Below are 26,134 nucleotides of genomic sequence, written 5' to 3' on the forward strand. Positions count from 1 at the left end.
GAAGGCCGACAGGCACATGGACGATGCTTAAAATCACTCCTCACCAGGGAAATACAAAGCAAAATCACACTGAGATACCACCTCACGCCAGTCAGAGTGGCTGAAACGAACCAATCAGGAGACTATAGATGCTGGAGAGGATGTGGAGAAACAGGAATCCTTCTGCACTGAGGGTTGCAAAGTGGTGCAGCCACTCTGGAAAACAGTGTGGAGGTTCCTCAAAAAATTAAAAATAGATCTACCCTATGACCCAGCAATAGCACTGCTAAGAATTTACCCAAGGGATACAGGAGTGCTGATGCTTAGGGGCACTTGTACCCCAATGTTTATAGCAGCACTTTCAACAATAGCCAAATATGGAAAGAGCCTAAATGTCCACCAACTGCTTAATGGATAAAGAAGATGTGGTTTATATATACAATGGAATACTACTTGGCAATGAGAAAGAATGAAATCTGGCCATTTTCAGCAATGTGAATGGAACTGGAGGGTTTATGTAAAGTGAAATAAGTCAGTCAGAGAAAGACAGATACCATATGTTTTCACTCTTATGTGGATCCTGAGAATTGTAACAGAAGACCATGGGGGAGGGGAAGGAAAAAAAGAAGTTCGAGAGGGAGAGAGCCAAACCATAAGAGACTCTTCAAAACTGAGAATAAACTGGGAAGAAGGAGAGGATAGGTGATGGGTATTGAGGAGGACACCGGTTGGAATGAGTACTGGGTGCTGATGGAAACCAATGTGACAATAATTTTCATATTAAAAAAAATAAAATAAAATAATAAAAAAATAAATGGGTGTGTGCTTCTGTATACAAAATTTCTCTCAGTAACATAGAGTGAAACATTCTTGAAATTGATTGAAATGTTCTTATGAAAATGCAGATACAATCCTAGGATACTTTTCACAGATCTGTATTTATTGCAGAGAAAAATAAATAGAAATTGTGGGAACAATGGAGAAGGGAATCCCTTTGTTGGAGGTTGAATAGGAGCCGATAAAGTGTTTCGAAAATCATGTTTTCTTTGTCATGAGTATAGCATGGTGGAACTTTTCTGCAAGTAGGAGAGCCCGACATGATGCTCAGTGAAATACCATGAGGGGCCTATTTCTGTGAACTCCAGAACCACCTCTGTAATGCAATTACCAAACACTGAGAGAGCTTCCAGGAAAGAGCGATTTGGGGTCAGACTTGTCTCTGGGGTGAACACAGCTCTACCTCTGTTCTTTGTGTCCAGCATATTCAGGATAGAAAAAAGCTCATTCAGACATCCATGAGTAGAGGAATGAACTTCTATCATCTGAGGCCAACGGAGCTGAAAACTTTCTGTCAGAGGTTCCATATGTGGGTGGTGGAGAGATGGCAATAAGGGGAACTGTGTCCCTGAGGTCACTGTCACTGTGGCCCTTGATTGGGACAGAAGAATTTTCAGCAGAAGTCCAGATTGCTGCAGGTGTCACTGGGAAGACTGAAGCAGTGACAGCCCCGTTCTGAGAGCACGCACAGATTTTGTGGCATGTCCTCATGTACCTTGAGCTCCGTGGGAGCATCAGTGAAGCTGCTGTCCCAGAATCAATGAACTGATCAGCCTTGGGGGTTGGCTGGATCCCAGAGATTGTTGGGGACTGAGCTGCCCATGGGGACAAAGAGTCTCCTTTGGATTCCCGAGCATCAGCCTTGTCCCAGGAGAGCAGGTGTTCAGAGCGTGTGCTGGTTGCACTTGTGACAGGACCCCAGTCACACTGGATGTTGCTGGTGTTTCCTGATGATGGGGATTCTGCCTCCTGGGATTCTGATCCTGTGGGTACTGGTTGAGTACATGTTGACCATGATTTCTGGAGACAAAGGGAACCTGGGAAACTGAAGACTCTAGGACACTATACACTCAAAGGAGAGTTGTGTGTGTGTGTGTGTGTGTGTGTGTCCATCTGCGTGTGTGTCTGTGTTTGTATAAGATAGAGAAAGAGAAGGAGAGAGACAGAGAAACAGAGAGAGAAAGAGAGAATATGCTCCATGTATCCTCAGGAAGTCTTTCATTCAGAGGCCAACTACGTAGACAACTGTACCCCTGTCCCTCTAATGTCCTCTCTCCGCTCCCTGAGTGTGGTTCTCTATGCAAATCCATCGCTGGGGCTAGCTCTTTAAAGAGCCTCCTGTGTTCTGGAGCTTGGAGCTAAAGAAGGCTAGTGTCTTGAAGGTCACTTCCCTTGCACAAGGATGGAATGTACACAAGGAAGAGGAATTTGGTACAGATTAGTTCTGATAGGAATTCCATTGAATCATAAATTTGGATCTTGGGGATAAGTTTTTAGTCCATTTTCACCCCAACAGATACATATCCCACATCTGTGGCTTCAGGTCTCAGGAAGCACAAGACAGGGGTGACAACACAGTCCCTTCCTTCTGCCCTTCACAGCACAGCCACCCCCCACTATGCCTCCAAGGTCCCTGGATGCCCCCTTGGCAGTGACCATGAAAGAGTGCCTTTTTTATTTTGGAAAAAGGCTAATGCATGAGACTTCAATGATTGGAACAAAAGTGTGTGGTTGCATTAATCTCCTGATGGCCTCGGAAACAAATATTCTCAACAACAAGAAAAGTTGTCATGTCTGGAACTATGTAGCCAATCCTTCCTTTGTTGGCTAGGTCAACAGTTACCTTTTGTGGAACCTCAGTAAGTTTCAAGGGGGAAAAGTCATTGTACTAATGGCTTTTGTGGGCAAATACTCAAAGGCTGAATGAACCTTCATTTGTCACAAACACAATAATACTGTTTCATATTACAGAGATTTACTGAGACCGGTGAGCATGGAAACTACAGAGATGAGAGCAAGAATCAGATGATGAGTGGATTTCCTGCCAGGCCAATATCTGTGACTTCTCCTCCCTAGAGATGAACCCTAGAGAGTGGAAATTACTGTAAAATTTTACTTCTCTCTGAAATCCTAACATAGAGATAGGTTCAGACCTGAGGAGCCATGGGGAGAGACTGAAGGCCTGAGGGAGGCAGGAGCAGAAGGGAGAAGAGGAACCTGTGTTGGGAGGGGGAGGGGGTGAGGTGAGTCTGAAGAAGTTGTGACTCACTTTTTGTCAGATGGGTGAAAGAGAAAATTGTGTCTATGACCAAGGTGCTTATTAACATATCGATTATGGATGTGTCGTCAGTAACACAAGAGTCACAGTTTACAGCCTGAGATTTGTGGATGAACAAGACTGTCCAGTTCACCTTGTCCAGTTGAGACAATCGTACTGTGTGATCTTAGGAACTATATAGGAGTCTCTGCGCCCTGGATCCTGACACAGAGTTTCTGAAATTCTTGTCATTTCCTAAGTGACAAGAGCACTAGAAGCATCTTAGTTCTAATGACGTGACTCTGGGTGGGCTCCTGGATGGCTCCTGGATGGGGCTGGTCCCCAGAAAGACCAAGCCTTGATCAGAGGCTGCGAATATTCACCCCCTCATACTTGAGACAGGGAGGGAAGACTGACAGTGCAGTTAATGTCCAATCATGTCTACCGATCCCTCAAAAAAAAATGCCAAAGTACAGGGTTTGAAGAGCTTCCGGTTTGGCAAACACATCCACTCTCAGAACAGATGCACCTCAACTGCACGGGGACTGAAGCTCTGGTGCTCGAGACGCTCCCAGACTTGACACTAGGTGTCTCTTCATTACTTGTTCACCTGTCCCCTTCATATCTTTAATGAGCTGAGAAAAGGAGTCAGTGTCTCCCTGAGTTCTGTGAGTTGATCTGGCACCTTAATGGACCTGAGGAGGGAGTTGTGGGAACCTTCGACGTGTAGCCACGTTGGACAGAGGGCACAGGCAATCTACTAGTTGTTGTTGGCATCAAAATGAGGAGCAACCTCCTGGTGCTGAGCCCTTCCCCTGTGGATCTGACACTATCTCTGTGCAGATAAACTAAGCCTTAAATTCAGGTAAATTGTAGGACACTCACCGTGTGTCCCACAGAATTTCTAGATATGGGAAAACAGATACAAAACGTATAATTGATGAACATGAGTGTGTGAAGTGAAGTATTCTGCGAGTAGTAAAGGAGATATAACTAGAGGGAGAGACAGAGATTTTGGTCGTAAAATAGTTGTTCTTGCTAAGTTTCTCCAGACCCAGGGGCATGTGCAGTTGGGCTCCATTCCCTGATTCGCATGGGCTCCTGGGACACGTGTGCTGTCTCAGGCAAGAGCATCATCTGTGTGTCCGTCCTTCCTCCTCAAGGACAGCTCTCAGCACAGAGGTGTCTCCCCCACAGGAGCCTCCACAGAAGGTTCCCAATAACAGAGGCTCAGACACAAGATCTGTGGACCCAGGGGTTTTTGACTCACTTTCTCCATATCTGAGTCACTGTGAGGAGCCAAAGCTGCACCCACTGCCATGAGCTGTAGCACAGGAAGAGTCAGCCTCGTCCTCAGGCTGCGGCCCAGAGAGGAGCAGAAGCCCTGCATTGGCCAAGGCATCTTTGGACCCAGAGAAGTGGCTGGGGATCCCAGGGCCCTGGTGCTTAGTTGAGTCTGAGTAGTAGTACAGGAGATAGAGGAGGGCTCACTGTCTTCTGCTGGAACCAATGTATGTAATAGCTGTCAACATTGAAGCCACTGCTCAAGGTGCAGATGTCCGGAGATGCAGACAGGGAGAGCGGCTGGGTCAGCACAGGCTGGGAGATACCTGTGGATCTCCCAGGGAGATACCCTTTGGGGATGCAGCTGGAAATGGTAACCAAAATTCAGGATTCTGAGCAAAAGAGGAGTGATGTGGGGACCACCCTGTGAGCATAAGGCCTGTCCCTACCTGGGCAGTGAGGGAGGAGGAGGAGGAGCAGCGCCCAGCCATGGTGACACAACCCCTGCTCCCCACACTTGGCTGGGCCACCCCAGGCCTCCTTTTCTCCTCCACCCTCTGCCACAGGAGGGGCTGTGTATGCAAATGAGGTCCATCCAGTGACTGCCCAGCCCCACCCTGAGCCCTGGTGCTGAAGCTCAGCTCACACCACACACTGGGGAGGATGGGGGTGGAACTCCTGCCCGGGGAGCCCTGGGAGGTAGCACCTGCTGCGACACCACAAAGCTTCAAGGTCTGGTCTCCTTTGAGTGATTGGTCCTCACTGACCAGCTATGTAGGGACCACAGGGCTGTCCCACAGCGCATCCTTTTAATCTCACATGGAAAAATGAAAAATGAATAAAAAGAACTTGTAAGTGGTACATCCTAGTAAGAATACATTAAATACAGAGTTTCTTAGAAGTTACAAAATTGGCTGTCCTAGAAATACATTGGCTGAATAGACCAATTCCAGTAAAAACATGGAAAAAAAAAAACATGGAAAAGTTTATTATAGAAGCACTCCACAGAAATACATTAGGTACAGACGTTTTCAAAGGGACATCTAACAAAACTTCAGAATTTAGATGATTCCACTTATTTACTTCATATTTTTTCATAATTTAACATGGTATTGAATATTTCTTACTTCTTTTAAAAACGCTATAAAACTCATAAATACACCTTCAAAATAGCTTTTACAAAAAGGAAAATAGTAGAACAGTATCATGAAATATTGATAGACTTGTTGGGTACAAAATATTAACAAAGAGACCTCAATACCATATTAATAAATTGAAATACTATCATTAAGTGTGATTTATTCCAATGATACAAGTTGGATTACATAATAAGAAAGAGTTTTATATTAAACACCATATTATTACATCATGAGATATGACCATATTGCCCCAGTTCGTCTCAAAAGGGCCTTTCACCACATTTAACACCATATCCTAATAACACCCACATAAAAATACAATGAGATACATCTATAATATGGTAAAACACACACTCTCGCACACACTGATGATGTAGTCCTAAGGCCCACGTCTTACTTCCTGCCGTAGTGAGGAGACGATTTCCACAAAGATCAAGAACAGGTAAAGGAGATCTTCACTTCTATTATTTTTAAATTATTCCTCAATAGTTAGAAAATGAAATTAAAAAGCCAAAATCAATGGTTAATACTTAGCATTGATGGCAAAAGACAAGTGGTCATTCTTGGATATCCAGATGGACGTCATGGCCTTAGGTAGGCCTGTGTTGCTTTGGCCGTGATGGCAGAGATCTCCTCAGTGAGGACTAGTCGCTGACTGTGACTAGTACTGGTGACACTAAGTAACAGAGACAAGATGGGTGGAACAAGGGCAGCAGAGAGAGGTCTTGTCCCACTTAACTGGGTGAAGAGCCCTGTGCAAGGTGTAGGCCAGTGACCCTGGATCTGAAGTGATTATTTCCTCCCACTCTGGCTGCATTCTACATGATGCCAGTCATCACATTCATGGGGCTTCTGCCCCAGACCCACAATAGTACATATTGCAGAGGTTTTCAGTGCAGAAATTGGGGACCTTTGCTGAATTGACCGGTTCACCAACAGATGGACTGTGAGTCTGATGTCACTGCACCTGCTCCTTGATGAGCTGAGGAAAGGGCAGGTCCTGTGTGATCTCAGGGACTCCTTTTGTAAAATCTGGCAAAGGCTTCCTGTTTAAAGGTTTGAAGAAGAGACTCCAGGACATGGTGGAGACCCCACAGAGTTCTGTCTTCTGAGGTTCCATGCGGGGATTCTGCCCACAAGCTCTCTTATCTTCGGGGCAGACTCTCCTGAGAACCCACTTCCTCCTTGGAAATACATTCTAGCCGGTCGTTGTCTATCAGCCTCAAACGTACCAGATGCCATAGAGAAAAAGGACATGATCCACATTTGACTCTATGTGGTGAAGCATCCAGATCCAGGAGGTCACAGAGCAATGGGAGCTCACAGGTGGAAGCTGGTCACACATCAGTGAGGATACAGTTTGCCTCCTGCCCCTCCCACCAGCTGAGTGGTTTCCCAGTTGTCTGGCTCAGCCCCTCCACTCTGCAGGCCCCTGCCACACTGCTCCCCTGCTGCCCTCAGCACCATGTCCTCCAGTTGCTGTGGTCCCCTCTACACTCCAAGCAGAATGTTCATTTAGGCAGCAGTCTTACTGACGTCGTGACCCAAGAGAGTGGAGTAAGAAAGGGGCTTTCTAGGTCTCTTAATGGAATGATGACACTTTCACATTTGGAAATGTATCTCAGTGGAAAACTATGATTTATTTCAAAATATCCATCTCTGCCCAAAATATCCCTGGAATGCACAGTGTGTCTTGTGTTTGTAGGCACTGCATATGGTAAATGTAAACATGGTGAAGGGGTGTCGTTGGGGCACATATGGAGATAGTGCCCAAGTTCATGTGGGGTGTGCATGGAAATTTGGGACAAAGAACTTCCAACAGAACTGTGGTACATACAGTGGGGACTATATGGTGAGCCAAGTGGTGTCCCTGCAGAGAGCTGGGGGACCCGTGGGTCAGAGGTCAGGGCATGTGCCAAGGCCAGAAAAAGAGAGGAGGCTGGTTGCAGGTGACTCTAGTGAATATCCACTCAGAGCCAAACTGATGGACCAATGAGCACATGAATCCAACATCTCCCAATGGAATTGGAAGGGAAACACGGAAAATAAACATACCTACATGAAAACCTGAAATGGTTTTTACTCATTGTGAATGCACATATATTGATATGCCACAATTATAGTCACAACAATGCTACCCATGCTTACTTGCTAATTCTACAGGACCAGCCTGTAGACACTTCCATGGGGGTGGAATTTCTGCACTCAAGTGAACCCTTGCTGTCTGTCTATCCAGCTTCCCTGCCCAGGGCTTTCACAAGTGGGAGCACACAGAGGAGGAGTTAATGAACTAACCCAGAGATACAGGTGGTCTGGGTGCTTATGCTCCCCAGGTCCTGGCAGGTCAACATCGTCTAGTGAGCACACTGATGCCTGAAACCCTGGAGGCCCTGAATGGTGTCCCTGATGGCAGGGGACAAACAGAATTGCCCCAGCCTTTCCCACATGCCCTCAAACACCAAACCATCCCCCCAAAAAACAAATATTCCAGTGAAGAAATGGGCAAAAGACATGAATAGACACTTTTCCAAAGAAGACATCCAGATGGTTAAAGACACATGAAAAAAGGTTCTACATCACCCATCATCAAAGAAATACAAACTAAAACCACAATGAGACATCATCTCACACCAGTCAAAATGGCTAAAATTAACAGCTCAGGCAAAAACAGATATTGGCAAGGATGCAGAGGAAAAGGATCTCAGTTGCACTACTGGTGGGAATGCAAACTGGCACAGTAACTCTCAAAAACCATATGGCAGTTCCTTAAAAAACTAAAAATGGAACTACCCATGGATGATAGGCATTGAGGAGGGCACTTGTTGGGATGAGCACTGGGTATTGTATGTACAGAAAACAAAAAGTACTACCCTACAACCCAGAAATTGCACTACTAGGTATTTGTCCAAGGGATACAAGTGTGCTGTTTCAAAGGGGCACAGGCACCCCAATGTTTCTAGCAGCACTATCAACAATAGCCAAAGTATGGAAAGAGTCCAAATGTTCACTGACAGATGAATGGATGAAGAAGATGTGGTATATATATATACAATGGAGTATTCCTTGGCAATCAAAAGAATGAAGTCTTGCCTTTTGCAACCATGTGGATGAAACTAGAGTGTAGTATGCTAAGTGAAATTAGCCAAGGAGAGAAAGAGAAATATTATATGACTTCACTCATATGAGCAATTTAAGATACAAAATAGATTAACATAAGGGAAGGGTAGCAAAATTAATATAAAAACAAAGAGGGAGACAAAATATAAGAGACTCTTACATATAGAGAACAAACAGGGTTGCTAGGGGTTGTGAGGGGGACATGGGCTAAATGGGTAAGAGGCATTAAGGAAGACACTTGTTGGAATGAGCACTGGGTGTTATACATAGGGGATGAATCACTGGAATCTACTCCCGAAATTATTATTGGATTATACGGTAACTAATTTAGATGCAAATAGACAAATAAATAAGTAAATAATACACTAGCAAAATACACAAAATATGGTAACAGCATTCAGAGGTCATAGTTTCAGTTGTCTACAACCTCCTTCAGCATTCACAGACAGAAAATGTATACTGAGATAACACACAGTCTCCCACACACATAGAACTCAGTCCCACACCCAGAAAATTAGATAATGAGATGAGGGTGGGGAGGATATTTCTACAAGATGAAAAGGCTAACGTGACCTAAACACCATTATTATTCAACATCTTTCTGTAAGTGTTAGGCAATGCAAGTGAATAAGAAAAACCACTGCTTGGATCTCAGCATTGATGGGAATGGACAGGGATTCATTTCAAAAGGCAAAAAAAAAAAATTGTGATTTAGTCATATATACTCTGGAGCTGGTGCTGCTGTGAGAGAAGACATCATCCCAAAGAGCCAAAAGCACAGTTATTTCTACTGAAGACTAATAAGAGGATTACATAGGTCTGGAAACTTCTAGAAATAGGTAAATGGCAAAGGATGGAGACCCTGGCTTCCCCAGAAGTCAGGTGGGAGCTGAGAACACTGGACCTACGACCCCCAGTCCATGAACTTAGAGACCTGTGTCGCAACCTGATGGGCGAGATGAGCTTTCTGTGTGCTTTGAGAACTTTTGTCTAGGAAGGGGCTGCTGCGAGTGACTTTGGGGACAGAAGGGAAGGAGGAGCCCTCACTCCCAGGTGGTGCTGCTGCCTGCAGCGGGGCCCATGGTGGCAGCAGCAGGAGCATCAGAAGCAGAAGTCACAGGCTGAACCTGAGCAGCTGCTGGGGCCTCGCCCTCCCAGCAGATGAGAAAGGGGTTCTGCTTTCAGTTCTCATGGGCCTGGGACTCTGTGTGAGCCCACCATGCTGTCCCAGGAGGTGCAAGGACGAGAAGCCTCCTCCTCAGCCCTCAGCCCTCAACCCAGGGAAGATCTGGGAGCCACAGTTGCTAGACCTGGAGACAAAGAGGGAATCAGGATCCACAATGGATCCAACTATCATAATAGATGAGGATTTAGGGGCGATTAGTGGGAGCTTTTGTTACCAGGACACATAGCGGACACTCCCAATGTGTCCTGACTCAGACAGAGCCGGATTTGTGTTCCCGTTTCTGCTGTGACCTGTCATGGACCCTGTCCTGAGGGAAGCCTGCCTTTGGCACCCAGGAATGTGCTCAGTTTGACAAAAACACACAGTATATTGATCCGAAAGACAGGCTTCAAGGAGGAATTGCAAAGAATGTGGAAAGACTTTCTAGACATATTGCTTGTGAAGGGTCTCAGACCCAAGCTTGCACAAAAAAACAAAGAAGCACTTGACTTGGCCAAAAAGTCAGAGCTACACAGGAAGTCCCATTGCTGTGGGGACAGCAGGTTTTTGTCTCACTTCCCCACAGGCCTGGAGCACTGTGTCAGCACCTTGAGTAATGTCAGCAGACAGGCAGTAATAATCAGCCTCATCCTCAGCCTGGAGCCCAGTGATGGTCAAGGAGCCTGTGTTGCCAGACATGGAGCCAGAAAATCTGTCAGGGACCCCTGAGGGTCAATCGCTACTACCATAGATGAGGAGTTTAGGGGCCTTTCCTGGAAGCTGTTGGTACCAGTTCACACCAGCAATACCGATGTTGCTTCTGCTTCCAGTGCAAGAGATGGTGACCGTCTGGCCCAGGGCCCCAGACACTGAGGGCGGCTGAGTCAGCACAGACTGGGCCCGGGACCCTGGAAGGGGAGAGACAAAGAGAGCATGATGCTGGGTCTAGACACCAGAGGAGAATCCAAGGTCCACGTGTCCTCCCTGGACCACTTCCTCTGTTCCCTCATCTAGTCACCTGTGCAGTGGATGAAAAGGGTGAGGAGAAGAGGGAACCAGGCCATGGTGGAGGTCATCACCAACCCTGCCTTCTGTGGATCCACAGCTGAGCAGATCTCCTCTAATCCCTTCCTTCCCCTTTTCATCCTCTGAGAGAGGGAGGGCCCATCCATGCAAATCAGACCAGCAGCTCTCTGACACTTCACTGACCCTGGGTCAAGTCCCTCTGCCTGAGGATGTCAGGTGGGTTGGACGGGGAGGTGGTCTCTGGGGCCATGCCAGGAGAGGGGAGGTCACAGTTTGGAGTCCTGAGCAGAGGGCACAGGCATTGTCCAGGTGCAGGTCCCAGCTCTAATCATGGCCAACCCTCAGAAGCAGGTGACAGCCACCCCCTGGTGTCCAGGCCCAGACACAGCATATGTGACATGGTGAGCAGATCTCATCAGAGTTCCTGCCTTCCCACTGCTCTGTCCACCATCCCCTTCCTTCGGGACAGGCCAGGTGTCCCCTGTGTGGCCTCCGATCCCCTGAGGACACACTGTGCTCTCCTCTGGCTCTGCATAGTGAGTCTGTCCACAGCGCCCTTGGCTATTATTGACGGGGCAGGACTGACGTGGTGACTCTTGTACAACCACACAGATGAGGATCAGGGCCACAGAGCGATGGGTCCACATTGACACATGGCCAGTTCTGTGCAGGAGGCCGACTTCTTCCCCCTTCCCTCCTTCCTCTCTGGTCTGAGAGTTTTCCTTTCCCAGAAGCTCCCTCAGCACTGAGGACACAGGGACACCGTTTCTCCAGGTTGTAGGTAGAAGCCCACCTCCCTCGTGTGCATTCCTACAGGGTTCCACACTGAATATCTTTGTCAGCTGTCACTCTTGCCACCTCACATCACATACTGGGGACGATGGAGGTTGGCTTCACCCCTGGGGAGACCCCTGCAAGGAAGCACCTGTTGAGACAACACACATGTCCTTGCTCAAGTGGGGACTCTGCCACACCAGAAGGGACGCAGCTGCTCAGTCTCCCTCAGGAAGTACAGGACCCAGTCCCAGTCCCAGGTTCCTTTTAGTGAATGGTCCCCACTGAGGCCCTGTGTAGGGATGACAGGGCAGTCCCACAGAGCCCCCTCCTGGCTGAAGGGCACACACCCAACTGTTTTCACAGCCCTGAGAGCCCAGTGGGTTTCCTCACTTCTGTTTATTCACATATCATTGAGCTGAATCTTGGAAAATGTGACCCTATAGTGCTGCCCATGTTCAATGTAGCATTTTTCAGTCTCCAAAGAAGCCCTAGTCCATAGGATTTGGAGGCATTTACCTCAATTAAATGGTAAGTTGCCAGTTCTTTGCAGAAGATACTCCACACCTCATGTCCCTCCTCTGGCCTACAATTGAGAATATGTCTATCTCGTGAATGTTTGAAAACTCCTGTGCGTTAAAGCAATGGATTCCAGCCTCTGTCCATGGAATTGAGTATTATGTTAATCTTCCATATTTTTAGGTAATTTCCTTGGCTTACTACATTAAAAAGAAAAGGAAATAACAATGAATTTATATTTGATGAAGTCCTATTTAGCAAGTGGTATTTTTTGTTTTTCTTTTTTTTGTTGTTTCATGGGTTACCCTACAGTGTCTTATTTAAACATTTTTATAGAAACCCTAGATCCTGAATAGTTTCTCCTTTTTTATGTTTGTAGCTTTCTGTTTTACAGTTATGTCTAAAATCCTTTTAGTGATTTTTTAATATATATAAAGTGAGTTTTCATTCTCTCATTCATTTCATTAATTTCTCTCTCAGGATATCCAATTGTTCTGTGGCCATTTGTCCAAAAGTCCATCCTTTCTCCTCGGAAAGGCTTCTTCTACTTTGTAAAAGAAAAAAAAGTGTTTATCCTTCATTCTGTGGGTCCGTTTCTGGGTTATATGTTCTGTTACATTGGCCAATGTGTCTATCCTCTACCCATACCACCCTGACTTGCTAGGACAGGAACTGAATTACACTTTTATGCAATTTGGGAAGAACTGGCATATTTACTATAATGAGTGTTCTAATCCATAAACGGAACATATCTTTCCTTGTTTTAGATCCACTTTGATTACATTTACCAGCATTGTCCAGATTTCTGCACCTGTGGCCTATACTTGTTTTGTTAAATATGACCCTAAAAAGTTCATCGAGTGGTTTTAAGGGTTTTTTTTTATTTTCACCTGTTTATTGCTAGTATGTATGCATCTATATAATCTTTCTATGTTGATCTTTATTCTGAAATGTTTCCAAAATTATTTATGACTCTTTGAATTTATATATTTGCATAATTGATTGTAGGTTCCTTTGTATTTTTCCTGTAGGTCATTCTCTCACCTGAAATGGGACAATTGTCTCTTGTTCTTCTTCATTTGAATGCCTCTCATTGTTTGTCTTGCCTTATGGTTCTGACAGACACATCCAGTCCTATGTGGAACAGCAGTGTTGAGATAGGACATGGTGGCCTTGCTCCCTACCCGAGGTGGGAAAGCTTTCAGTGCTTCATCTCTGTGTGTGTTCACCGAAAGGAAGGTGTTTTATAGTTTTATTTACCATACTGAAGATGTGCTCTTCTATATTTTGTTCTCTGAAAACTTTTATCACTCTCATTCATACACTCATTCATTCTTTTCCATGAGCACAAATAGGTCTTGAGCTGTGCAGGAAGTGGAAGAGAATTAAACCTACCTGAGAGAGTGAGGGAGACTCTTTCATCGGTCTTTCTTTCTTAATTTTTTTAATGTTTATACATATTTGAGAAAGAGAAAGACAGAACCCAAATGGGGGAAGGGCAGAGAGAGAGGGAGACAGAATGGGACGCAGGCTGGAGGCTCCGAGTTGTCAGCAGAGAGCCCGACGTGGGACTTGAACTCAGTAGCCATGAGATCATGACCTGAACCCAAGTCAGATATTTAACTGACGGAGCTACCCAGGGGCCCGTCAGCTGTCATTTAATACTTTGACTATTATCACAACTGATTTATTTCTACTTCTCCTTTGGTGTCAAGGAGACAAGGCAGGAGGCCTGGTGAGACAGATACCACAACCTCTTGTCCAATATGAGGGTGGGTGAGAGGATACTTATGACATGGAAGAAATGGCATTTTCTCTCTCCCTTTTCTTGCTGGTTTCTTCACTTCCTTAGACTCCCTGCCCTCCTCACTTTCTTAAAATCCTGGGTCATCATTACCATGATCACAATCCATCCCACATACCCCTCGAGGTTTAGTCCCACCCACCTCACTGACCACCCACCCCATCAAATCCACATACTGCTCCCTCTCCAGCTGAGTCCCCCAGCTGACTGGCTGCAGAGGCACATGGCCATGATGGCTGCTCCCGCTGTGAATGTATGAGACTCTCTTTAGGGCCTCCCAAATCAGACACCCTGTGATCCTTCTTTTCTCACATTCCTCTCTGTAGTCCATTGTTAGGGCTGTCCTTATCTACAGTGCACAGTCAGACTTCTTCAATCTCCTTGAAGTGAGAAAGTATCTTCCACCCAGACTCCACACTGGAAAATAGAAGCTAGAATGTAAGTTTCCTGGCATCACCCACTAATTGTTAACAGGCTCACGTTTTGTTTTCTTATTGATGAAAAAAGATGTTCACTGTGGGGCATAGGTGTAGGAGTCTCCCGGGCTTACACCTAGGGGCTAACAAGGCATAAAGAAATACAACGCCATAGAATGCTCACAACTGAGTGCTGGAAGCCGAGCTCTCCCAGCCTGAGTGGCAGGCCCCGGGCTGTGGACGGATTGGTGACTGCAGGGCGGCCCGCCGACAGTGAAGCTTCTTGTACTCCTGCTTTTACGTAACTTGGCCTTAAAAGTACCTGGGGTATTGTCTGTTGGGGAATTGCACTCAGCAGGCCCTCTGGGAAAAGAACCATTAGGGAAGAAATTAAGGTTCTGCAAGAAATTGTCTGGCCTTACGGTTAGCCCTTGCCATCCCCTATGGAGACTCCTCTACTTGCAGGAAGGATAGCCTCATGTGTTTGCCAGCAAAGAGGGCCTGTAAGGAGAGACATACGGATCTGAAAGCCTCACTCCGGCAACTAAGGAGTGTATCTCTGGGCACAGGTGACTTCAACCCCTAGGCCCACCTGGCCCCCTGGAGGCATTCCAGATGGTGGCTGAACCTAGTTGGTTAAGCTACAGAATGGTTCATTGGTTCCTAGGTGCATTGTCTCTCTGAGAATGTATGAGGCATGGGTTTCTAAGGCTTTTTCAGCCCCTTTCTGGCACCTCTGACCGAGGCAAACACATTGTTCTTCTGGCCTCATGTGGTTAGGAGGTCATGTCCCTATAACTGTTCCAATTGAGGTGTTAAGAAATGGAGGGCCTTTCACGAGAACAGCAAAGCAAATCCTTTGTAGATTATAGATAAACGCAGATGCATAATGGAATAATGTAAGAAATTAATCTATAATCAAAGGGTATGCGGGAAAGTTAGGGCAAAATCACCATGTTATTTCTTAAAGGTTGTTTACACATAGGAACATTTTCAAAATTAGGTAATGTTAGAAAAACATAGTTGAAGTATGCTACAAGGAAATCACTAGCATATATAATGCCACATTTACTGCAATAAATCGGCTGGTTCAACACACCGCTGTTGTCTGTGTCCATTTTTATTTTTTGTTTCTATTTTAGTTTTTTAATTTATTTTTGTTTTATTTTCACTTTTTCGCCAATGCCGGTCATCCTTCGGGAACCCCTGGATCTCCTGGAGCTGCACTCTGGCAACTGAGTTTGGGCAAACCAGATTGGCACCCCAAGACTAGGGGGATGTAAAGGCATCCCAAGAATAGGGAGGTGCAAAGGCACCCCAGAATAGAAAGGGGTTGCAGAGCCCCCAGAATAGAGAGGGAAGGGAAAAGTCCTAAAATAAGAACAGGCACAAAGGCTCCCCATACAAAGGTATATGAGGTAAGCCAGATTAGGCATGCAGGGCAGAAGCACTCTCGAACTTAGTACTATAGCAGAAAAGCTGCTTTTACTGGAGGAAAGGACCAAGTTAGATAAACAGGTAAATTGAGCTACAGACCGCTGCACTGCAGGCAAAGCAGCCCAGAGCAGAGATGGTTAACAAAAGAAAGGTGCCTTGTTAACCCTGAGGTTGTTCCCCCTGTCTGCCTTACCCCCTAGGCTGGCTCAGATAAACAGAAATGGTGCCGGTGCCATTAACAACCATGGTAACAACCATCTGCCCATCAGCCCAGTACCAGGATTTTGTTGTATATTGACCAAAACCCCAAACGCTGTATATCTTCAAAATCCCTTTTCCCTCACATCCCCAAGTGAATGTTCACAATTTCCTTGTCTCTTTGTGCACGCTCATCAAATCTGTAAGCCTTCTGATCTTGATAAACACAGGGCAAGGACCCTTGTTTGGGGCTCTTGTCTTTTCCTGGACATTAGCCATCTCTCGCTTTTCATCCAGCATCCCGCTGTCTTGTTCAACAAGAGAGAATTCTAGACATAGAGTCTAACACAGTTCACCATTTCAAATATGCTTTCACATTCTTCGGGACAGTTTACAATTCCCTTAATACATACATTTCACACATCTCAGCGTAACAGCTCTCCTTCTGGTCTCTCCAGTGAACTTGTTTCAAGCATAGTCTCTCTTTGTGCGCTGACCTAAGACCCTTGATCTGCAACAGAACTACCCTACTTTCTTGCGATTTGCAGGCCACTGTCCCTGAGGAAGGAGTGAAGGACTGACCTTTCCCAGAGGCGAAGGCCTGACCACATTTGGAGCAGCTGCCAATGATGCCAACAGATCTGGCAATGACAGGCTCATGTCCACAGAGAACTAGCCACGTGGACACTTGCTTCTGCCCCATGGAGAGCCGCCACGATTCCCTGCACCTTCCCGTATGAAAGTGCAGGACTTCTAGACAGAGAAAATGATCTTTGAGACATTTATCCACATCTCCCCAGGCTGTTGACTTCCTGAGGAAGCACCCATTCCTTTCCCACCATCCCTTGTCTCTCAAGTATTGAATGAATTTCTAGTGGCAAACAGCAGAGCCTGAATTCAGAACCAGCTCTCTGTTCAATAATATTAGCATCTTGACATTGTTGGCAATATGATAAGAATCCTTTTTGTTTTTAGCATATAACAAGGTCTCGTTATTACAGAAATTTTTATTGAAATAATTAATACAAACTTTATTATATACATGTCTCATGACTTTCCTGAATTACCTTATTAGGACCATATTTTTTAATTTTTATTTATTTTTGAGAGAGAGAGCGCAAGAGGGCAGGGTTAAGGCAGGGAGAGAGGGGATGAAGGATCCAAAGCAGACTCCTTGCTGACAGCAGACAGGTGGACGTGGGAATTGAAATCACAAAGCAGGAGATCATGACTTGAGCTGAGGTCAGACATTTAACTGACTAAGCCGCCCAAGTCTGCTTGTTAGCACAGTGTTTTTAAACTAAATACGCTTAGCCTTCTGAAAGCAGAACTGAAGGGGTCCCCAGGTGGGAAAAAAATCTCTGTATATAAAGAGGAGACAGCTTTCCTGCCCCAAGAGCACTCATTTGAGCCCCCCAGCTATTTTCTGTGGTCTGTGCCCTGCAGGTTCTACTTGCCCAGCACCCATACTGAGCACATTCCTGGGAGGAAAAGAAAAAAGAAATGCAACAAGGTCAGGAGTTCAGGGTTTGAGGAGAACAAAGGGGATGCCAACCTACCAGTCTCCACCAGGCCAGGAAATAGCCTGAGTGCTTCAGAGACAGTGACCCAGAGGAAAAGTCCCAGTGCAGGAACAAAAGTAAACTTTGACCTAAAGCACATGCTTGAGTTGTTTTTGCAGGATTGAAACCTTGCCCCACAGGTTAATGAGGTTAAAACAGTCACCAGTAGGACCCCCACTGACACCCCTTCTTTTCACAGGAATGTTCATCTATTTCAGAGGCAAACAGCAGAAAGAGCCTGGGAGCCTAGACCAGTTTTATCTCCTGCAACAGCTCCACCAGTGCAGATGGACCAGGGAGTGTCCTCCAGTGACCTCTGCCTCTTTATCATGTTAGGTCTCTGCCCTAGGAGGAGGACAAGCTTCATTGACCTACCACATGATGGGGACACAAGCTCCTGTTCTCCATATTCCTGCACAACCTCAGGCCCACTCTTGCATAAGATGACAAAACTCCCTTTTCTGGGTATCCATCCTAACCCCAAATGAAAGGAACTCACTTGCCTCCACTCAGGGAGTCACAGCTTTGATAATTCTTGTCCCTGATCCCCTTATCTGTGGCAAATAAAGTTTCCTTTGTGTGACAGCATCTGCTAAAGCCTCTGCCTGTACCTCACCAAGGAGTGAACTCAAAGTAGCTCCAACACTTCTAAGTAATATATTTCATCCCTTAACTTGGAAACCTGCCTTCTTCTCTCTACTCTCTACCTGTGGTTTTAGAGACATTTAAGTCTATTAATAAGAAATTTCAGAGAAATATTAAGTAACAGTTTTCTTAAAGTTATCTTTGTTTGCTCATTTTCACCCTTTAGATCAAAGTAAGTTAGAAAAAAATGAAATAATTTTAAAGGTATCTGTTGTTAAGAATCCCTGGTGGCCTCGCGCCCAGGCTCACACCACAAATCATGAGCGTCAGTGGAAAGAGAAGTCAGTTCCCGAAAAGGCTGGGGTGACAGAAGGGGAAAGCTAGCCGTGGGTCTGAACCACCATCACTCGAAAAAGCCCCTGAGAGTGAAGACACAGGACAGCAAGTGGAGAGACCCAAGCCCTGACCCCAGGACGGGCATCCAGGGCGAGCAATAGTGAAATGGGAGGTCTCAGATGCAGTGCTGTGGGCTGATGGGTGAGAAAGCCAAGTCAGGAAGGACGCTCTGGAAACATCTCACTAAGGAAAAAGAGTAGGGAGTAGACATGTAGAGTCTGCCGGGCATGAGGGAATGGGAAAAGGAGAAAGGCCGCAGAGCCCACTTGCCCACCACAAGGAAAGGAAAAATGTATGAGGCAAACACTTGAAAAATGGACCGTAACACATAATATTATTCTTCATAATAATAAACAACACCGGCTAAATTATTGAACAAAATTGCAGTATGCAGAAATCTACAAAATAAAAAATGACAATGTGGGAAAATAGCCATCGGAAAATAAACTTTTTAAAAAAGAATCTGTGATTACACACCATCATGGAAAATAATTATGTTATTTCGACAGCCTCTATTAAAATTGCAGCCATCTAGATAGATCCGCGTGTCCTCGGCACAAGATGAACACGTCTCTAGATGAAAAGATGAAACGTTCCCTGTATTTAAATATGGTGCCCGTGATGGTCCTACAACAATGCACACGCTGATGCCACTGAAAGGTGTGCTTCCGGGGGCACGTGGTCTGTGATTCGGCACCTGTGAAATGTGCACAACAGGAAAATCACTGCAGACAGAAAGGAATTTTTGGCTCCAAAGGGCTGATGCAGGGGGGCCATGGACTCACTGCTCGGGGGTCAGGGGTTTTTCTGCAGGCGATGGAAATGTTGTCAAGTTGATCCTGATGATGTTTGCCAAACTCAGGAAACATACTACAGACCACTGAATCGTACCATTTAAATGACTGCACTTTATGCCTGTAAATTATCTAAAGAAATTTGTCTTATTTTTAGAAGAAAACAACATGAGACGAAGCTACTGTCACTGACTCTTCATAGTTGTTCTGTGCTCAGAGAGTCAGACCCTCAGACGCTCTGGGGTGTCCTCAGTCTCCCTGTTTATTTGTCACTGGCAGTGACCATGGGAAACTGGGGCACGTTGCTGTATCATTTGCCCACGGGCTTAGAGCACTGTGTCAGTAATGACCAGCCTCGTCCTCAGGCCGCAAGCCCGAGATGATCAGAGAGGCCTTATTCTCGAGAACCCAGCTGGGATCCCGGAGGGCCCGGTACTTCTGAGCATCTGAGCTTTGGGGACACGGTGGGGAATCTGTGAGTACCAGCACACATAATACGACCCAACATTGTTGCTGATTCCAGTGCAGGTGAGGGTGACCTTCTAGCCCACAGACCCTGATGAAGAGGCTTCCTGTGTCAACACAGACAGTGCCCAGGACCCAGCAACAGAGCAGTGGAGACACAGGTCAGTATCAGGTTATTACTCACAGTGTGTTCTCAAAATGGGGGAAACAAGCAACTTAGGGGTCCCCCAGAAGCAATTCTTCCACTTTCCACAGCCAGTAACCTGAACAGAGAGCAAGGAAGGTGAGGAGGGGAGGGGTCCAGGCCAGGGTGGAGATACCCCAGGCTGTGGTCCTGAGCCCTCAAGGGAGAGACCTGCACAAAGCCTCTCTTATCCTCTCCCTTCCTGGAAGAGAGAGAGGAAGAATTCATGCAAATCTCTCCCTCCCCTGGGACTGAATGTGGTGACAGCTGAGTGTGGGGTGGGTGGGACTAGGGAAACTCCTCTAGGCACAATTTTGCAGGGGGCACAAGGCAGGGCTCCAGGCCTGGGTGTTCAGCTGGGACCCCCACACACACCCCTCAGGGACAGGCCCACAGCGCCCCCTGCTGTCTCAGTGTCCAGCCGCACCCAGGACTGGAAGGGACATCCTGGAGCTGTGAGAGAGTGACCAGGGCAGTAAGGACTTCAGTCTGCCTGGCGTACTGTCCACCCCCACACAAGGGCCAGATCTTCTCCTCCCTCAGGGCTTCTTCCTGTGCTGCAGGTGCCACCACACCTCAGTCCTTGCTGCAGACACAGGGCCTCCTCAGTATGAATCACCCTGGGCTCCTCCCACTACTTAGAGACTTGTGTTGTTGGGGCCAAGACTCATCGACAGCTCGGGGATGATGTTTCCGCCCACTGAGCACAAGAGCAGAGAGCATTCACTCCCCTCCACAGCCTCTTTTGGGAGCCATGAGGGGACACCCCAGTTTTCTCATCTCATTTCCCATTCTGGCAGGCCAGTCCCCATTACCCTCTGCACTGACCTCGATGAGGTAGATCAATGGCGGTGCATGGCTATAGATCACGTGAGTATATTTTGTCTATCATCTATCAAACGTTGCATTTTCTACATTACCTATAATTGGTATGGTATTGGCCCCAAGAGACACATATATCAATGCTACAGATTCAAAAGGCCAGAAATAGGGTGGCTCAGTCGGTTGAGTGTCAGACTCTTGATTTCAGTTCAGGTCATGACCTCAACTTCTATAATTGAGCCCTGAGCCGGGTTCTGAGCCTGCTTGGGATTCTCTCTCCCTCTCTCTCTGCTCCTTCCTCTCTCTCTCTCTCTCTCTTAAAATAAATAAATAAACCTAAAAATACCCAAATAATATAAATAAAAAGACCAGAAATAAGTGCAAGTTCCTCTTGACAAGCACAGAAAATGTAGACTGAAAATGAGGCCTTTCCTCAGTCTCTGGAGGAGAGCACACATGGATTTTGCAGGGAATTCAGACAAGAATAAGCATGAATCATATAGCAGATGCCTCATAGGAGGACCTCAGTTCTCACGGATGTTCCCTGACACACTTTGGGAAAGAAAGCTGGAGTTTCTGGACCCCCTGCAGCGGGCACATGGATCCCCATGCCATGGGCTGCAGCGTGCACCCACGTGGTCATTCCGGGGTAAAAAGCACAGCCTAACGAACGATCCCACCTGGGTCAGGCCACATCCGCAAAGAGCCCCCATGGGAGCTGCCCTCTGCCCTCTGCTGCTTCCTGCATTGGCATGAGCTCCTGGGGCCCTGGCTTCTCTGTACACCCAGCTGACCCATTCCCTTCCTGGGTGCACAGTTACTGTTTGGGATGATAAAAAGCTTTGAGAAATGGAGAGTCGTGATGGTCACCCAACATGGCGAATATATTTCATATCTCTGAATTGCACAAGAAAGTGATGAAAAGAGTAAATTTCCTGTTGTGTGTATTTTCATAATTAAAAATTACTAGATGAAAATCCAACTTATGTTAAGGAAGTTGCACTCACACCAATCTCTTTCCCATCTTTATATGTGTTACCCTATTCTAACTCATCCTCATCACTAAAAATTGACAGGGATTTTGTTATCTTTTTCCTGTAGGTTCCACATATAAATGAGATAAAAAAGCATTTGCCTTTCTGTGTAGGCCTTATTTCTCTCAGGGTCATGTCCTGCAGGTTCGTCCATGTTGTCGCAAATGACAAGACGTTCTCCTGGAAAGGCTCAGGGGATTGACTTCCTTTATGCAACATGGTGCCCCGCAGCCCCTCTACTGCATGGATCACGGACAACCCCGATGCGGCAGGAGAGGAGAGGAAGACACAGTCCATTCTTCTGGGCTCCAGAAACCAGCCACATGCTGCCCATGGGCCCTGATGGTGTCAGCTGTAGGGAAGTCACGTCAGTGAAATCTCCCAAGCAGACTAAAAATTTTGCTGCACTGGTGGCACTCCCACCTGTCCCTCACAAGCCCCACTGAGAAGTTTGCTGACTGGCACACACAGTTTCTCCCAGGGGCAGTCACCCTCTCCCGACATCACAAATGAAGGGAAGGTACCCAGCCAGTGGGCCAGGCCAGCTCTGCGTCTGTGATTCTTAGTATCTCCTGGCTGGGACACAGAGCTACTCAGTCAGCCCTGAGCACAGGAGCCTGGAGGGAAGGGAGGGCCTCTGCTCTCACCCCTGGAGGAACACAGGCCATGCTGTGGAGGACTGTCTGCCGCGGGCACGGTCTGTAGACTCTGACCAGAAAACTAAGGCAAGTTGATGGACCCTTGTGAAGAGAAAAAAAGCCAAATCCACAGGCTCTAATTTTTACGTGTGAACCACTAGGCGAAATTTCTGCATCATTATAACTTTTCTGTTGTCTTTGGTTTGCTTTATTGTTGTTGTCATTTTTCTTTCTTTCTTTTTTCTTTTTTTCATAGAGTTCACACAGGTTTGATAGGAAATTGGGAAGAAGGACATTCAGATCCAGTAGCTACACCCAAGTATAGTAATTGTGCATTCAATTTACATTAGACTTCAGAGATTCAGACTACAGTGGTCTAAGCAGGCTGGGTATTTGTCCCACTTCCCCATGTGTCTGTGTCACTGTGACCAGCACTACTGGGCCAGATTGCACAGTAATAGTCAGTCTCGTCCTCAGGTTGCAGCCCAGAGATGAGCAAAAGCCCTGCATTGGCCGAGGCATCTTTGGACCCAGAGAAGTGGCTGGGGACCCCGGGGCCCTGGTGCTTATCTGAGTCTGAGTAGTAGTACAGGAGATACCGGGGAGGGCTCCGTGCCATCTGCTGGAACCAGTATATGTTATAGCTTCCAACATTGATGTCCCTGCTCAGAGTGCAGGTGAGTCTGGCTGTTGTTCCCAGAGATACAGAGAGGGAGGCTGGCTGAGTCACGACAGGCTGGGACAGGGAACCTGAAAACACAGACACAGCAGAGGGAAGACAAGGGACAGGGAACATAGGATTAGGGAGCTGAGCCACAATGGTTTCACTCTGGCTGCAGGCCCACGCTGGGACACTGGGTCCTGTCCCTCCCTGTGCAGTGGCAGAAGAGCAGGAGGAGGACCAGGATCCAGGCCATGGTGACACACTCCTTTCCTACACCACAGAGCCGGGGCTGGGCTGCCCCAGGCTTGTCTTATCCCCAGTCCACAGAACTCACAAGGAGGGGCTATTCATGCAAATGGGACCCACCCCTGCTCCTTGCTCCTATGCACTTAGAGGTCTGCAGCTCCTTGACAGGAAGACTATGTGATGCACTAGTTTTCCCCTGGGTGGGCCTGGAAGAAGCAGCTGCTGGGACCACACACAGGCCCAGGTTCAGGGACTCCTCCAGGAACAGAGAGGACACACCTGCCCTGTCCCCACTGGAAACAAGGGGTCCAGTCCTGGGGCTTTCTGTCTTGGAGGGCTACTCAGCAGGGAGCCCCCATCCTGCAGAAAGCCGAAGACCTTGTCACCGTGTCCCCTGCTGGTGTCTGGGTGAACCTCTCCTTTCCCAATGCAGGCTTCCCTGGTGCCTATGTTTCCACCACCTGAGAGTGACCCTCCAGGGAAAGAGAAAGGTCCTGCTCTACATCAGTTATCATCCATGGATGGGGTCTGATGAGAGGGACACATGCAGTCCTGACTCAGTACAACCTGTGAACCACTATGGAGCTGAGGACAAGACCCACAAAAGAGGGAATAGAAACCATCTGTCCCAATGGTACAGCTCAGACGATGCATGCTGGCTCTGGGTGCCAGATGTGGACAGGAGCTCACCTAGGGGACACACACTCACGCAGGAGGACACGTAATGTGGGCATGCCGGGTCCCTCCAGAGCAGGGGAGACAAGACACAGCAAACCCTGATGAGGGTGCTGCAGGTGTGGGGACAGAGCAGGGCTGGGCATCTAGCAGGGACCACTGCAAGGCCATCTTGCGACCTCACCTCCGTGTTCTGGGAGACTTGCAATCCTGTCTGTGCAAATCATCAAGAGCACCTGCTAGACACAAGGAGAGGGAACCTGCCAGCTGAGGGATTGGGGGAGCACCAGTGCCGTCTGGTGGACACGGGATGCACAGTGACCCAGGGCCTGGAGCTGGGGCCTGGGTCCCTGCCCCTCATCCCCCCTACTCACTGTTGCAGACTCTTCACGGTGGATTCTGACACTAACACATATGCATGGAAGTTTCACCCATGTGTTTTGTGGCCTGATAACTCATGTCTTTCTCCTGCATCCTATTCCATGTGTGGACATACAGATATTGTTTAACCATTCTAAAGGATGCGTTGGTCACTTTCGAGTCTTGGCAATCATAAATAAGACAGCAACAAACATTTAGGTGCATATTCTAGTTGCACACAAGAACCTCATTTAGAGTAATCCGTAGGACTGTTCTTTTTGCATTATATCGTTAAGGCTTTGTTTGCCGTGGAAGACACTGCCAAGGAATCTTCCCAAGTGATGGGGCCTTTCGCACTCCCACCAGCAGTGAATAAGAGTTCCTGCTGCCCCACATCCTCGGTAGTATTGCTGCTGTCACTATATTGAACTTTAGCCATGGTCACGGGAGGCCTCTGGTACGTCCTTGTTCAATTTGTAATACAACAATGACATATGAAGTTGGAAATCACTTTGCATGTGTAATAGTCATTTTGTCTATCTTCCTTGTTAAGGGATCTGTTCAGATCTGCTCATTGGGAAGGCACTGCCCAGCACCAGGGAATTCAGGAGTTCAGCAGAGCTCTATCACAGGAAAAAGGGAGAAAGTGAGTGTGGAGTCTGACACAGGACTTGATCCCAACACCCTGGGATCATGACCTGAGCTGAAATAAAAGGGTTGGACGCTCAACCAACTGAGCCACCCAGGTGACCCTCAACAGTTTATTTTTAAGTAACATCTGAACCTAAAGTGGGGCTTGAACTCATGAACCCAAGGTCAAGAGTTGCATGCTCTAACCAATGAGACAGCCAGGCTCTCCTCCACTGAGTCATTTGTAACTCTAAACAAGCTAGTTTGCCTTCGAAAATATGAACACTGGGTGAGTAAGGATCACTCTGAAGATATAACTGAAGGAAGGGATATGGCACTCTCAGATCATCTTATTCCCAGACAACAATAATCTTTTGGAAGATCTGACAACAAAAGTCACTCCCGGAACCTCTTGACAGGGGATGCCACCAGGTCTAGAGAGTGGAGGGAGATTTTCTCTCACTTCCCTATGGATCTAAAGCACTGTGTAAGCATTGGTACTATCTTGGCATATATGACACTAAGAGTCACTTCCTTGCACACTGGATCCCAGAGATGTCAGAACATATGCATTGGTCAAAACATCGTTGGGTCCAGAAAATGACAGGGCACTGGAATCTCTGGTGTGGTATTTGACCCTGCCTTGAATCGTAGGAGATACCGCCGAGGGTTCCATGGCTTCTACTGGCACCATTATGCATATTTCTTAAAACAACAATGATGCCACTTCTCAGGGTGAAAATGAGTCTATTTGATTCTTCAGAGATGCGGAGAAGGAGGGAGTCTGAGTCAGCACAAGCTGGCAGAAAGAACTTGCAAACACAGACACTCATGGGTGATGGGGCAGGGATGGAGGTGAAGCTGCTTGGAGTTCTGATCCAAAGGTGTGGACATAGGCTCAGAGGCTGCTTTGGATCACTGAGGACCGTCCTTACCTGTGTGGTAAGAAGAGAACACAAGGAGAAGAGGTTACACCATGGTGGTCACAGTCCTACTGAGAACCCATGGCTAGAGCTAGGCTGTCCCAGGCATTTCTTATCTCCTTCAGTGGCCTCTGGGAGATGCGGTTGTACTTAAGGTTGCATTTTCTTTCTTGATAGTATCTTTGGGTGTACAAAAATAGGAAC

At 47.0% G+C, this 26,134-nt stretch overlaps 2 gene segments (V, D, J or C); both read right to left on the reverse strand.

The window, feature by feature from the left end:
• Positions 1-10,392: 10,392 nt before the first annotated feature.
• LOC122203507 lies at positions 10,393-11,292 on the reverse strand. The segment is given in 2 exon segments: positions 10,393-10,686; positions 10,797-11,292. Coding segments are annotated over 2 exon segments (330 nt in total).
• An 11,516-nt stretch (positions 11,293-22,808) lies between these two features.
• LOC122204042 lies at positions 22,809-24,816 on the reverse strand. The segment is given in 2 exon segments: positions 22,809-23,182; positions 24,741-24,816. Coding segments are annotated over 2 exon segments (450 nt in total).
• Between the last annotated feature and the right edge of the window lie 1,318 nt (positions 24,817-26,134).

This window comes from Panthera leo, chromosome D3 (assembly GCF_018350215.1).
Source record: "Panthera leo isolate Ple1 chromosome D3, P.leo_Ple1_pat1.1, whole genome shotgun sequence".
Lineage (NCBI taxonomy): Eukaryota > Metazoa > Chordata > Mammalia > Carnivora > Felidae > Panthera > Panthera leo.